The sequence below is a fragment of the Capsicum annuum genome, chromosome 11, assembly GCF_002878395.1.
Source record: "Capsicum annuum cultivar UCD-10X-F1 chromosome 11, UCD10Xv1.1, whole genome shotgun sequence".
NCBI lineage: Eukaryota > Viridiplantae > Streptophyta > Magnoliopsida > Solanales > Solanaceae > Capsicum > Capsicum annuum.
In genome coordinates this window covers 3,326,010-3,342,246 of record NC_061121.1, presented here as the reverse complement: position 1 = coordinate 3,342,246, position 16,237 = coordinate 3,326,010, and the positions used below count along the sequence as shown (strand labels likewise).

The 16,237-nt window shown below is 30.6% G+C and overlaps 1 protein-coding gene across 1 annotated transcript; it reads left to right on the top strand.

Moving 5' to 3' along the window:
- The first annotated feature begins 11,785 nt into the window (after nucleotides 1-11,785).
- LOC107848617 (30S ribosomal protein 3-1, chloroplastic) lies at nucleotides 11,786-13,936 on the top strand. The gene is made up of 2 exons (XM_016693394.2): nucleotides 11,786-12,116; nucleotides 13,514-13,936. The coding sequence occupies exons 1-2, from the start codon at nucleotides 11,886-11,888 to the stop codon at nucleotides 13,793-13,795; spliced, it is 513 nt and encodes a 170-aa protein (XP_016548880.1). The 5' UTR covers nucleotides 11,786-11,885; the 3' UTR covers nucleotides 13,796-13,936.
- Nucleotides 13,937-16,237: the final 2,301 nt, after the last annotated feature.

Here is a 16,237-nt window from a genome sequence, read left to right as displayed (position 1 = left end):
GTAGATGCTTTACTTTAAATTTAAATTAAGAATCAAGCAAAAATCAAGAGAAGGGTGTTAAATTTTAGTACCTATAGTGAACTCAAACATGACAAGAACTGTCAAGATTGCCCATATAGCAAATTGAGCAATATCAGCTGGTTTCTTCCAAAATATTAAAAGTGACACAAAAGATAATGCAAATCCCATTTTCAATGAAAAAATGATCTTTCTTGGATCATTTTTACCCATCTCAATTGATTTCTTTGCAAAATCTTGAATGTTGTTGAAGAAACTTGTGAATCTTTCATGTAATGGAGTGAAACACATGCAACAAGAACAACCATTATTCTTAATTTCATCATCATTATTATGATCATGTGGTAATAGTTTTTCTTGATTGTGATTATGATGATCATCTTGTGAAGCCTTCTTGAAGAAATTCTTTATAGTCACCATTTTGTTGATATTGTTTTTTTTTTCTTTATTTATATATGGACTCTGCAAAAAAAAAAAAAAAAAAAGATCATCAAAGAGTTACTTTTGTTCTAAAAAGGGGGAGCAAGAAAAAATGTTTAGAGAAAAGAAAATAATGGAATAACAACTATGCCTCAATCCAAGCAAGTAGCGGTCAGTTATATAAATTTTCATCGAACATGTCACTTCATTTAAACATACATATATCCCAGTGTAATATTATACAAACTAAAAATAATAATAATTTTATGTGTGACAACTTAGCTAGTTAGATTATGAGGGTCTAACTATTTCATTATCATGTGAATTCGGGTTTAAAATCTTTAAGTTTTTTTTATACATATTTATATATTATATAAAAGTATTAGAAATCGTAATAATTAACGATCTAAAATATATGAAAGGCATGCATATAAGAGAAACGTAGTCAAAGATAATCTTATTTAACTTTTCAAACAGTGTACACAGAGGTGGAATCAAGATTTTAACTAAGGAGTTCAATATTTGAAGAAAACATAATCGAAGGGTGTTCAATATCTATTATAAATATAAATAAAAATAATTTTAATAACTTATAAATGATATATTTTTTCGTCAAAGGAATTCGAATGAATCCCCTAGCCAAAAACTGACTCCGCCCCTGAGTATGTGTCACATGAAATGAGACGAATTCGAATCCCCTAGCCAAAAATTGACTCCGCCCTTGAATATGTGTCACATGAAATGAGACGGAGGAAGTATTAGAGTGCTATTGCTTTTCTAGTGTTATATAAATTTCCGACATGTCTAAAAGAGTACTCCTTTAAATGTATTAACATGACCTATTTGGCCATAGTTTTTTTTAGTTTTTGGAAAAAAAACACTTAGCAAATAGTATTTGCCATATAATTTGACATATTTTTGATAAATAATTTAAATTTTTAAATATTCAAAAATATTAGTATTTGGATCAAATTTCATTTTTTGTGAACTTTTAAGGTGAAATATGTTTCTCAAATACTATGGTTAAATACATGGTGAAACTTCACTCAAAAATAACTTGTCAAAAATATTTGAAAATCTATGACCAAACGCTATACTTAATCCCGACTTATTGCTTGCGTGTAATACTTTATGGTCTTATAAAAGGCTCGTAGTATTATATTAGTACGAATTGCATAAAGAGATAACCAGGTATATCGAACAAGTATATATACACATCAACAATAACAACAACATATATGCTCAATGTAATTTTATTAGGATACGTGATGTGTATGCATATTTTTACTATAAACACAGAAGATTATTTTCGATAAACAAAACAAGTACATATTTGTAAATAACATCAGTACGATGAATATAACAAAGAAAAGAAACTTCCCTCCCACTACACATAATAATTACTAAGTAATAATGAAACAAAAAGTAAAATTTGTACATGAAAAAAACAACAACAATTACGTTGCCCTCTGTCAGAGTCGTCGGATCCAAGATTTGAAATTTATAATTTATAATTCAGACAACTTCAAATGTAATAAGATTAAAGCTGGATTTTCAAATCAAATATTTATAAATATATGAGAAAACCATCTAGTATCCTTCTGATTATGATCAGATTTGTTACGACACGTTTTAACTTTGCAAGGTCCTATTACCTCATGAATAAAATTTTAGCATATTTTTATCAACTTTTTTTAGCTAACGTGATACATTTTGTCAACCTTTTGGCAGACTTGGCACATTTGACATGAGCCTCATTTTATATAATAAAGGTGTCACATTAGCATAAAGGACGGACAAAAATATGCTGAAATTGAGTTAGAGGAGGGATAATAGGACCCAATAGCGGAGCCAGAATATTTACTAGGGGGTTCATAAGTGAATATACAAACTAACCGAAGGGAGTTTAATATCTAATATATATACATAAAAAATAATTAACCATGCATATATAGCATAATTTTTTGCCAAAGGAAGTTCAGATGAATCCTTCGGCAAAAGGTAGCTCCGTCCCTGATAGGACCCCTGTGAAGTTGGAGTGTATCGTAACAACTTTGATTATCATGAAAGAATACATAATTGATACTATTGAAAGATGACATGACATTTTCTGGCTGTAATGAATACATAATTGATACTGTCTTCAATTCAATTTGTTTGACCTACTCTCCATTTAATTTCGTTTTCTTTTTTAGCAATTCTTTAATTTCAACTATCCACATAGACATGTTTAAGACCACAGAATTAAAGAATATTTTGGTACATTTTCTTTAATTTAATACCATAAGATTCAAACGTCTTATATTTACTTTCTTAAACTTCGATCCATGACTAATTAAAAATAGATCAATCAAATTGAAACAGATGGCGTATATGTCTAAGTTGAAAAAAAAAAAAACAGAAGAACATATTAGCACACAAGACATCTAAGTTAAGAGACAAACATTACTTAGATTTTGTATAAAACTTACCAATAACACAGCATGTGATCTTTAAACCTGCAAATTCATTTGAAGATTAACGAATATCCATTATTAGGATTTTATAACTGGAAAAATCAAATCAAATAAAAAAAATAAATTAAAGTGGTAGAAGAATGTTTGGAAAATTACCAGAAATTTGTTACAAGAAAATTTATGAGCTATGAAGATTTTATGAAATGAGTAAACATAGGCCAAGCTATGTATATATAAGAATTTAGAGCAAAGCAAACATATACTTGGAGACTTATTCACAATGCTCAATTATTAAAATTATTTTTTTGTGTGTGCATTTCAACTTTCTCTCGAAATGCTACATAAATTTCAACTTTACAAGCTAAATGACCTTTCAATGTAGCAAAAGGAAATAATTAAATTTGTATTGCTAGGCATTTTCTTTTTGCAATTGCTTCCTTTTTATGATCTCTCGCAGTTTGAAGAGTTTATAAAAAAAATAAAAAAAAAATTGAAGAGTTTTCAATTTTTTTCTCATTTGACTGATATGATTGTGGTGAAATTGTTGAGATCTCTCTGTTCTTAGTTATAAGTTCGAGCCTCTGGAACAGTGCCAGAGCTATAATTTTTCACTACGGGAGTTTGAAAAATAAAAAGTAAACGTACGAAGAGGGCAAAGGAGGTTCAACATTTACTATATATACGTGTCAAAATTAATTTCAAGCATGTATAAATGGTATAATTTTCGTCGAAGAAGTTTTGGATGAATCTCGTGGGCCCTTGGTAGCTCCAACCTCCACGGCCTTAGAAATGGGCTCAACAATGCGCGAATCTGAATTTAATCGTGCCTCAATATGGATACTTGACATCGAGTGGAAATCAAATTTTTTTCAAATTGAAAGTTAATTTTTGAAAATATTTTGGAACAAATGAATTAAAAAGATAAAGATTTTCTATACAACGCAAACTGTGGAAACATTCTGTCAATTCATTTGCTTCCATTTTCAACTATTAGATCATGTAAACATGTTTAGTAAGCAAATAATTCTTTCCAATAAAGAAATAAATTTTTGGTACGAATTGTACAAATTAGGACTTATACTAACTTTCAGCTAATTATTCGGTAGAAAGAGGTGTGACATAAACTAATTACATTTGTAATATTTGATGTATTAGCTTCCAAAATTAAATAAGTTATTTTCTAATGTTTGATTGCTTATAAAAGAGTAGTATCTACTAGAAAGTAAAGTTAACTTTTTAAATTTTTAGGTTGAAGTCATTCTTCTTTAATACTCTCTCCGTTTTATTTTACTCGTTCCAACTTGATATTGCACATTAATTAAGAAAAATAATTAATAACATAACTACTTTATCATAGTACACCTATTAGGTGATATTTACATTTTAATTTGGAGAAAAAATAAATAATACTAAGGGTAAAAAAGGAAAAAAAAAATTATTTTGTCTTAATTAATGAAGAATAAGAAGTACAATAAGAAATCAAATTAGGAAATTGAACACGAGTAAAATGAGACGGATATATAATCCATCAGTACAACTCATAATATAACTCTTAGCTTCATATTGATGATCAAATGAACACTTCGATATTATTAAGGAATGAATTTATGTTTTAATGCACATTTATTAAGCAAAAGAAATTAAGACATACTCCTTCTGTCTCATTTTATTCGTCCCAAATTTCCTAATTTGATATCCCATTTTACTTGTCCTTTTTTACTTATCAAGACAAGATAATTTTTTTTTCCCATTATACCTTTAGTATAATTATTTACTCCTTGGTATTAGCATTCTTGAAAAATGTTGCAAAGAGGAGTACCATTAAGAGTACACCATTAAGAATATAAATGGTGTTTTAGTATTGGTTATCCATCAATATTAAAACTAACAACAAGACACAATTAAAAGGGGCAAAATGGTAAAGTTACATTACTAATTATTGTTTTCTTAATAGTTGTGTCATCCCAATTTGGGATGGGTAAAATGGGACGAAGGGAGTAAATTGTATTTTACTTTTCATGTTTATCCTTTTAGATACTACTCATTCCGTTTCAAAATAGTTGATCTTTTTTTACTTAGGCACTCTCCTTAAGAAAATATTTATTAGGAATTTATTTTACCAATTTTTGAGTGAATACATTTTGTTTAGTCATTTAATGTTGAGGGCAGTATTGAAAGAACATAATAAAATTCTCTTGATTTCATTAAATGGACAACTAAATTGAAACAAATATTTTTAGAAAGAGGACCAACTAAAACGAAACGAAGGGAGTATCAAATTAATCTTGAAATTCCAGCCACATTAAATAAAGTCAACAAGTCTCTTGAAACTCATAACCTAAAAACTGAAAATGAAGGATAAAATTAAAAAGAATTTTCAACATGTCTCTTGAAGAATGAACAATTCACTTATTTTGAATAATGAAAAATAACTCAAAAATTCATTTATTTTGTACTAGAAAAGTATAACATTGACGATTCGGCTTAACACGCACATACATTAATTGTTGTAGCTCAACCCGTCCATTTGATACCCAATCTAATATTAGCTCTTAATCTTGGGAAAATCAAGCGCTACCTTCAGTGGTGGAGCTAGTATCTTAATTGAGAGGGTTCAAAATCGAAAAATGTGAACGAAATAATTAGCCGAAGAGGGTTCAGCGCTAACTATATATACACAAAAAATAATTTTAAGTTTGTATACATAGTATAGTTTTCCACCGAAGAGGTTCGGATGAACCCCTCACTATGAGCTGGATCCACCACTGGCCACCTTATAATAAAAATATACATTTTGTGTATACAAAGGCCAAAACATGAGTATGAATTGAGGTGATTGAATTTTTTGTCTCAATATTTGCACTCATTTTCAGTACTTAGACATATAATATGACTAATACTTCTTTAAATATTTTTTATTATATGATTTTGTCAATATCATAAAAATCAACTCAAGTAATGTTCTCTTCATAAACTTGAATGAGTGGTGCGCATGGACATATATATCAAAAGTCACCTCTTACTAATGAAGAAAATGACAATTGGAAGAAAAGTATTTATGAATATTATGATAATAATGAATTTCATTTTCAGGTTTTTCCACATTTTATCACAAAGATGACTCAATGACAATATACAAGAAAGAATGCACCCCTTGGACATTCTTAATATGCACTTCTTTTGTTAAAATTAGGTCTTTAATTTCATGATTAGTTAAATAGGTATATATCACACTAATTCACAGGTGTTATAAGGTGCGACATCTGTCTGAATGAGAAGAAAATTTTTCGAAAATAATAATGATAGACGTGTCAAGAAAGAAATAATGTGTAGGTTATCACTAGTACGTTGTCTAATGACCTAAAAAAAACTCACACACAAGATGCTCATGAATTTTGATTTTGCCAAATTAGTAGTTACTAAACTATTTTTTTCCTTGATAATCAGATATGATCAATTTGATTAGTTTTACTTTCGCTATCAGTAAAGTCTTATATTGAGTAAATGTAACGATTAGTTTCGTCATTATTGCTGAAATTATCTGTGGTAAAGGCCAAAGGCGGATCCAGGATCCGGACAAAGTCACCTTCGATGAAGAGTGGTCAGATGCACACCCTTCGTCGGAAAATTATGTGATGAATAGAGGTTAAATGTTAATCATAATGAGTGTATATTTAATTTTGCACACTCTTAACATCGCTGATAATAAAATTTGCACATCCTTCGTTGAATTTCTGGCTCCACCACTGCTTATCGATTAAATTAATCAAATTATTCATTTTTTAATATATAGGACAATTAACCAACCACCACCAACAACAACAAACCCAGCGTAATCCCATAAAATGGGGTCTGGGGAGGGTAAGATGTACGCAGTCCATACCGCTACCTTCGGAAAAGTAGAGAGGTTGTTTCCAATAGACCCCCGGCTCAAGATGAAGAATTGTAAACAAAGGGATGGATGGCATAATAGAGAAATCAGGAATAAGAAATAATAAAATAGACATCAGAGAAGTACGAACTACTAAACATACGGGCGACACGAAATAAGAAAAGTACTAAGACATAAGGCAAAGGACACCTACCTAGTAGTAAGCTACACTAAAATAACACGTCACCTATGAACACAGACCTAGGTTTACTAACCCGACTACAAAGGAACTCACCTACCTGCATGTTGTACCCCACACATACACCTTAGCCATCTACCCTTAGCCATCTATCCTTATCCGCAATAATTAACCAACCAATTAATTTAAAAAATAATAATAATAAAATGACAAAACTTGATCTTTCAATAATATTACTAATATCATAATACAATATTCATAATTCATTTAAATGGTAGAATGTACGCCTGTTGTCCTATTTTAGTCAACAATAATTCACAGAAAATAATTTTAAAAAACAAATGCTGCAAATCGGGATAGAACACATGATCTATGGGCAACAACAGTGCCGCTTTGCCGCGACAGATTTAATATTCGACTATATCAATATTAAAAAAAAAAATGTTGCAAACTAAGATTGAACACACAAACTATGGGCAACAAAAGTGATGCTTTGCCACTTGCACTAGATAGTGTCTTGGTATTATGGGTGGCAGATTTAATATTTGACTATATCAGTATATATATATACCTATTTACATAGAGTTTTCGTCGAAGTTTGCGGGTGGCGTGCCACCCTCACGGCAATGAATAGGTCTGCCCCTGGTAAAGGCATACAAATCTCATTCGTCACATGTGTTAGGATCAGTTCTTCAGTATGAGAATGCATTTGATATGTAATAAAGTCATACAATACTCCTAGCACAAAGTTAAGTTGAAAGTATCCTTACCGATTTATTTCGGATTAAGTTTAAACTAGGGTCAATTTCAAATGAATATTTCTCCTAAAATATAAGGAGTTAGGAATTCTAATACCTATATGATAAAATCAACTCATAAAAACATGACTCGTCTATTTTGTTAACACATTTCATTTTGATCTTATTCATCTGAAAGTTAGGATCATCTGGATTAAATTTGTAGCCTAAATTGACCTCATGAGAAGCATATACATGCTACTTTGTAAAAGTGGTGTGTGTTAGACACATCTTAGTAGGGCTGGGCATAAAATACCGAATTATCGAATCGAACCAAAAAATTTGGTAATTGGTATTCGGTAATTCGGTATTTAGTATGGTATTTGGGAGTAAAATTTTAATATCTCGATATTCGAGATTGAATTTGGTAAAAGATATTAATACCGTTTGGTATTCGGTATTTACCGAATATCGAATTTTTTTGTTTTATATATATATATAACTTACTCAATAGATAATTGTATTAATCAATCCCAAAGAATCTCTTTGACCTTGGTAATATATTCGTAAAAAGCAACAAAAGAAATACTAAATAGGATTTCTGTTAAATATACTCTTTGAAGTATAGACGTACATTTAGGCATTTTCAACTTTAATATGGTATTACCAAAAATCGTACCGAATCAAAGTTTAATTTACCGATTACCGAATTACCGAACCGATGTTTATAAGTATGGTATGTGGTATCTACTTTCAAATATCGATTACCGAATTACCGAACCCGAAATTTGAAAATATCAAACCTAATATCGAACGTCCATCCCTACATCTCAGAAAGCTTGGGCGCGTAAATGGTTGCTATGTATTCTCTATTTTTATTTTATTTTATTTGATATATAATCATAAAAAAAGGGACATCTCGGTGCATTAAAGCTATCATTGTGTGCGGTGTCCGGGGAAGGGCCCCACCATAAGGGTGTATCGTACGCAATCTTACCTTGCATTTCTGCTAGATGCTGTTTTCAAGGCTTGAACACATGACCTCCTGGTCATATGACAACAACTTTACGAGTTAATCCAAGGCTCCCCTTCCTTTGATATATAATTATAATAAAGGAAAATTTTTCATTACTATTGATTAGTAATTAAATAAAGGAAAGAAAGTAAAAAGTTGAACGAGTTGAGCTATCACCCAATGCTTATTTCTACTTGATTCATTTCATCTCAACAAAACAATCTTTGGGCTAGTTAATATCTGCTTGTTCATTAATTAATTTCTTTTGATTGGCTCAGATTTTATAAAATTCGCTTAATTAAAAGGAAAACAACATAAACATACAACTTAATTTGTCATATTTACACAAATTTTCATCCTTATAAAGTAATTATAAAAATTTCAACTAATTATGTATCTTCGTTGGATATATCGGGTGCTAATTATGTGTCTCCACAAATCCAAAATTGAAAAAAATTTATTGCAAGCTAATTATGTGTCTTTACAAAGAGAAAAGTATATTTTTGTTGGATGTATTATATATCTCGACAGACCCAAAATCAGAAAAAGGTATTGGGAGCTAATTATGTATCTTTATAAAGAAAAAAATGTATCTTCGTTGAATATATTGGAAACTAATTATGTATTTCGATAGATCCAAAATTGAAATTTTCAATAATTACGCAAAATATCGAAATTTTCTATAATTAAACTCCAAACTGTCGAAATTCATATTATTTGACCTAATTAAAACCCCTTTTGATATACACATTTATCAACTCAAACCATTTTAATTTCTCAAAATCTATCTAACCTATGAAAATGTATCAAAATTTTTAGTTGGATCGCTACAATGCGACGGTTCGATACAATACAAAACATCAAAAACTAGTGACATACTTCCTTTGGGCCAAAATCCCATAATATACCCCAAGTCCTAAAACATGGACCTCTTAGCCCAATTTAAACTTCTTCATTTATTTCTTAATTAAAGAAAATGTTGATATTTTATATAATTATTAAAGTTTAGATTTTGGGTTTATTGATACATATAATTAGCTCTCGATACATTCAACGAAGATAAAACTTTTTTTTGTAAAGATACATAATTAGTCCGAATGCATTTTTATCGATTTTAGATCTGTTGAGATATATAATTAGCTCTCGACATATTCAACTAAGATACATAATCAGTTGAAATTTTCATAATTAATTTGTAAGGTTGAAAATTTTTTGAAAATATTATAAGTTAAAGTGCATTTTTATTTGTAAAAATAACATAAATCCCAACCTTATTAGAATTATTTACACTCTGTCCCACTTCCTTTATTACTTTACTCTCTCTCCCGATTCATATACATAACAAGACCGACATATACATAGAAACTTTTGTATATGACAAGGTTGACATATATATAACAAGGCCAATTCATATACATAACAAGACCGGCATATACATAGAAACTTTTGTATATGACAAGGTTGACGTATACATAACAAGACCAATTCATATACATAACAAGTATGACAAGACCGACATAAACATATCAAGGCCGACATATACATAACAGGGCCGATATATACATAAAAAGTTATGTGTATGTATTTTTAGAGAAAAATGAGATTTTTATAATATGTTTGGAGAGATGAGATTTTTTGTAATAAGTGAAAATTAAGTTGTTGTGTAACTTTTAGTTTTTATACTCCCTCCGTTTAAAAAAGAATGAGTTACTTTCCTTTTTTGTTTGTTTCAAAAAGAATAATCCATTTCCTTTTTTGGCAATACTTTAATTTCAATTTTTCACGTAATATGTTTAGGACCATAATATTAAAGGATATTTTGGTACATTTGATACAACTTTAATTTAAGGCCACAAGATTCAAAAGTCTTCTTTATTTTCTTAAACATTGAGTCAAGTCAAAGTAGGTCATTCTTTTTGAAACGAAGGAAGTATTTATTTTTCGGGAAAAGAACAAAAATAACACCTAAAACAAATTAATTCTACAAAATTAGCACCCAAATTTATAATACCAGTAAATACTCGCAAATGGGATTATAAACCCGGTAAATAGCCTCTCATCACTCGCGTCTTCTTCTCCCCACTTTCTCCATTCCAACCATATAATGGATTTCACATAGAAATTAGAAAAAAATAAAATAAAATTCAACCCACCAAAATTCAATTAATTTCACCCTAATTCCCAATCTCAGATACCAAAATTTAAATCTTCGCCAAATTCAACAAAAAATTAACCAAAAAACAAAAAAACCATCACCAAAATGTACAGTTCCACATATTTTTCAGCAAAAAATATGTGACAACAGTGAAATGTTCCTTCAAGAATTTGCTACTATTGAAGATTACACTCTTTGATTTTCCAATTTGGTCTACTTAGTTGATTTCAATTCAAGTGGTGCAGTTTTCCACTCTAAACCATTGAAGAAACTACTCAACTCTCTCTTTATCCTTTCTGCGATCCCTACAAATTCACTGATAAAGCAAAATGAACACTCAATTTTTGTGATACTTTTGTTTGTTTATTGTTATGGAGTATTTTTTTTTTCTTTGTTGTTGTTGAAGGATGGGGGCACCATTATGTGTGAAAACGAAGGTACCATTTGATAATATCGAAAAAGAAGAACTGGAAAAAGCCATTGGGAAGTGATTATTTGAAATTGACAATCTAGTATAAAAGTGTATCAATGCGGCATCAAAGTGTATCAGTGTAGTATAAAAGTGCATTAATATAGTATACAAGAGTATTAATCGAGTATAGGGACTGCATGTGCTTGCATAGAATTTCCTTTCTCTCTTTTTTTTAAAAGAGTATCAATATAGTATAAAAGTGTATCAATTAAGTATAGAGACTGCATGTACCCAATTGGGCCAAATGGGTAAAAAAGGAAATTACTTTAACCAACCAACTACAACATGTCCACTATTTCAATTATGGGCCATTTTTTTTAAAAATGTCCATCCGATGTCCTTTTCCCTTATTTTTCCAAACCCATAATATATCCCAAGTCCTAAAACATGGGCCTCTTAGCCCAATTTAAATAACTTCATTTTATTCCTTACTTCTTCAATTACCTTATCCATTTTATCATCATCTCAAAAAAATTTTATACAGTCTTATTAAGGCCACAAATTTCCACTTCACTTAGCCAATTTTTTTTCCAAGAGAAAAAATGTTATCAATGTCAGTTCAATGTAGCTTGAAAACCAACTTGAGTATCCCTTCTTTACCTTCACAAAATCCCTCTTATAAATCCTTCAAATCATGTTCTTCATTCACTTTAAGCAACAAAAAAACTTCATCAAAAAGTAGAATTCATAGGCTTTTTGCTTCAGCAGTTACTGAAACAGAAACTGAACCAGTTGTAGCTGACACTTCAGAGTCTTCTGTTCAAGAAATACAGGTAAAATATCAACTATTTAATTTTCATAATCTAAAACCTTACCGATAAAGGCGCGCGGATTTAGAATTTGAAGTTCATGAATTTTAAAAGTTACCTGACTCTAAATTAACAATTTATATGTAATAAATAATAACACAAAAATCGAATTTGAACTAAAGTTAATGAGTTATGTTGAACCGTACTACTTTACATGTGGAGGATTTTTTGTCTAAGTCAAATGTGATTTATTACATGTATATATATTTTAAATATTGTTTGTATAGTAATACATTATGTTGCTTGAATTCTTTGAAAATATGCTTCATTTGTATCAGGTGCTTCAAAAATAAAAACACCCGTTAATGCTAGAATTTAAGTAATTTAAATATTCAAGACATTGGGGTAAAAATCAACCCTTTTAAGTTTCATAATCTAGAGAACCTATAGTATGAGCATATGCTAATGCAGTATTTTGATTCAATAGATTCAGAGTTAGTGTAATTTTATTACATGTATATAATTTCAAATATTGCTTGTAATGGGACCAATAGAGAAAGACATAAAGAAAATCGAGATCGTTGATCGAATCTCTTAAATATGTTAAATTCTCAAAAAATGAAAGGGGTAGTCCGACCTCCGTTCATGAAAATGAGTAATAACTAGTTGTAAATTATGAATATTTAATTAATTGCAAATGATAAAATCATGTCATAATTAGACAATGTATATTGGTCATTTAGCATAATCAAATAAAATTTGAGTTAAATTACATCATTCACTAGAAGTATTAAGTTAAATTTCTGACAAAAAAATGTGTCAATCCGTATCCCTGAATCTTAAAATTTATATTCCTTACATGTGTCAGATACTCAAAACTCGTACATAAACAACATAATGTATACAATATGTGGTATTTAAATAATAAGTACAGTTGAAAACACAAATGGCCCTTGCTCGAACTTTTCAAAAATATTGTCACATCTATGTGTTGAACCCTACAAAAATAGACTACTTTTGAAAATCCAACGCACGTCCAACACATTTTCGAAGAGTTTGAGCAACATATCACATGACTAGTGCTAGAAAGGGCAGATCCAGCTTGGGTTCATCCGAACCCCCCTTCCATTAGTTAGTGTATTGTTTACTTGTTTCATATTCAAAACCGACCCGGGGGTCTATCAGAAACAGCCTCTCTACTTCTTCGGAGGAAGTGGTATGGACTGCATACATTTTACCCTCTTCAGACCTCACTATATGGGAATAGACCGGGTTTGTTGTTGTTGTTTCATATTCAAAACCGTCTAAGTGAAATTTGAAAATCCTGGCTCCACCATTGCGTGCTACACTCGCCTTTGAGAATGAGCTCAAATGATAAATATATGGTTGAAATATTAGTGAATTCTTGATTATTTTTGCAGAAATCTGATATGAAGAAAAAGGTAATTGAGAAGCCAAGGTTAGTGTTAAAATTCATATGGATGGAAAAGAACATTGGACTTGGTCTTGATCAAGTGTTACCAGACCATGGAAGTGTACCATTAAGTCCATATTTTTTTTGGCCAAGAAAAGATGCATGGGAAGAGTTGAAAACAACACTAGAGAGCAAGCCATGGATATCACAAAAACAAATGATTATTTTGCTTAATCAAGCAACTGATATTATCAATTTGTGGCAACAGAGTGGTGGCAATTTGTCCTAATTAATTGTGTTTTGTGTTTATTTTTAGGCTAGTGATTTCAAATTCAGTTTTTGTTTTGTTTTGGATATGTTCATCTTCTTTTTAAGTGTACTGTAGTTGAAGGAGAACAATTGGGAGCAAGAAGTGTCATTTTTGTTTCAAGACTTCTTTTAACCTTGTGGTCCGGTCCTTTTTCCTTTTTCGTACACCGCTCATAGCAGGAACTTTCAGAGGCAGAACCAAGATTTCTGTTGATGGGGTTCAATATCTCAAGAAAAACTCACCGAATGGGGCTCAACATCTACAATGTATATATGAAAATCATTTTAATCAGTATTAATAGTATAATTTTCCATTGAACGAGGTTCAAACGAACCCCTTATTACTAGGCTGACTCCACCTCTCAAAATTTTAGCGTATCGAGTTGCCCTTTACCGTCCGGCAAAACTTGTGAATGGATTGAATAAACACATGCAATATTTGTCGCTTTGTCAAATTTGTGAACAATTTAATAAGATAGACAGAATAAAAATAGCATCAAGTCTTGCTAGCTTGATAATACTTGTGAATAATTGGTCAACACAAAAGTTAACATAACTTGTGAATCAGGCAAGATTTGTCAAATTCGACAAGACTTGTGAATAATTTAACGAGATAGATGAAAGTGAAGATAGTACTAAAGTTATGTTTGCCATGGCTAGTGTTAATATTCATATGGATGGAGAAGAACATTGGACTTGGCCTTGATCAAGTTCTACCGGACTATGTTAGTGTACCATTAAGCGGTTTCAAAATCAAGTTGCAATCAGTTTGACGATAATGATAATTTTGTCTAACTACATATGGAGATAATTGTCAATTATATTTCAATAATCCTGTTGTTACATAATTAAAAATAAAGTTCATTTTTAACCTTACAAAAGGGTTCCAATATTTTTAACCCGAAAAGGGTTGATATATTTTAACCCAAAGACTCAATTTTTAAAGCGTGTCAAACAACAGTGATATATGACGAATATGTGAAGAACAAAGATCATGCACAAGAAGAAGGAGGATCATAATATTTTGCAGAAAATCAAGCCAAAAAAGAGAGATTTGTGAGGGGTTTTGCCTGATTTTCTTACCAAAATTAACCTTTTCTTAGAAGAAAAATAAAAATAACCATAATTACTTTTATTTTTTTCTGAAAGGAAAATATAAAACTTTTTTATATTTTGCAAACCTCTTTCTTGGAGAAAAGGTTCTGAAACACCTCTCTTCTCATATCATGACACAATAACATCTACAATGTAGTCTTTAAAGAGTCTTTGTTTAGGGAGATATTTCTCCCAATAGATTTTAGATTTTTTAATTTTATTTTTAATATGCAGGTTGTTTGGCCAAACCAGCCAAACCATATTAATAATATGCCTTTTAGTATTATATTTTTCTTGTCATCTAATTTATTGTCTCGTAGTTTGCAAATTTTAAGCTTCCGCGTGATGCCCTCTCGATTTCGAATCCAACACATTAGAGAATAGACCATGCATATCACAAAAGCAAATGATGTGGTGGAAATTTCTCCTAATTATATTTTGGTGTTGAAGGGGAGCCTTCGAGTAACAGGTAAAGTTGTTGTCATGTGACAGGAAGGTCACGGGTTCAAGTCGTGGAAACAACCCCTTGTAAAAATGTAAGGCAAAGTTAAGGTGAAGTTACGTACAGTAGATCCTTGGGGTTCGAACCTTCTCCAGACCTCACACACAGCGGGAGTTTTAGTACACCGAACTATTTTTTTAATATTTTGGTACTTTTTTGAATGCTGATGATTTCAAGTTCTATTTTGTTTTTGTTTGGGATATGTCTTTGAGTGTACTATAGTTGAAGGAGAACAATAGATTATGAATATTTTTATTGAAAGCTTAGGGTGACTTAAGGGTAAAGCTAGTAAAACGTTTGCTTTAGACTCCAAAATTGAGGCTCAAAAAAATTAATGTAGTAAATTTTATGATTTCAACTTCACTTGAAATAGGTCAAACCCATACGCAGCCCCCTTAAGTACACACGATTTTTCAGTTAGACACCTCAAGTGGACATTGTTCCATTTTGACACCTCAAATGGCCTTCAAGTGTGCCACTTTGGTACCTTTTTTCATAATTAAAAGAAAACTTGGGCGCGTGTATTTCAATTCATACACATGAATTTTGCACGCCAATTAAAACGTGTCACTTAGCAGCAGCTTTCCATATCATCCTAATCCACTAAAAGGGGAAAAACAAAGGAAATGCCAAATCAGTTTCCAAAATCCGATTGAAACCATAAACTTTCCCCTTTGTACGTTTGTCCTTTTTTTTTAGTTTTTCTTCGATTCATCTTTTAATGTTAGTGATTTGTAACTATTTACGGTGTATTTTGCAGGTACAATGCTCGCATAAAAGCGTTGATTCATTTTCAGTGACGAGTTTGAAGAAATCTAGTTTACT

Coding starts and splice junctions, on each gene's coding strand:
- LOC107848617 (XM_016693394.2), top strand. CDS start 11,886: ATGTTATCAATGTCAGTTCAATGTAGCTTGAAAACCAACTTGAGTATC. Junction 12,117..13,513: donor CTTCTGTTCAAGAAATACAG/GTAAAATATCAA, acceptor TTATTTTTGCAG/AAATCTGATATGAAGAAAAA.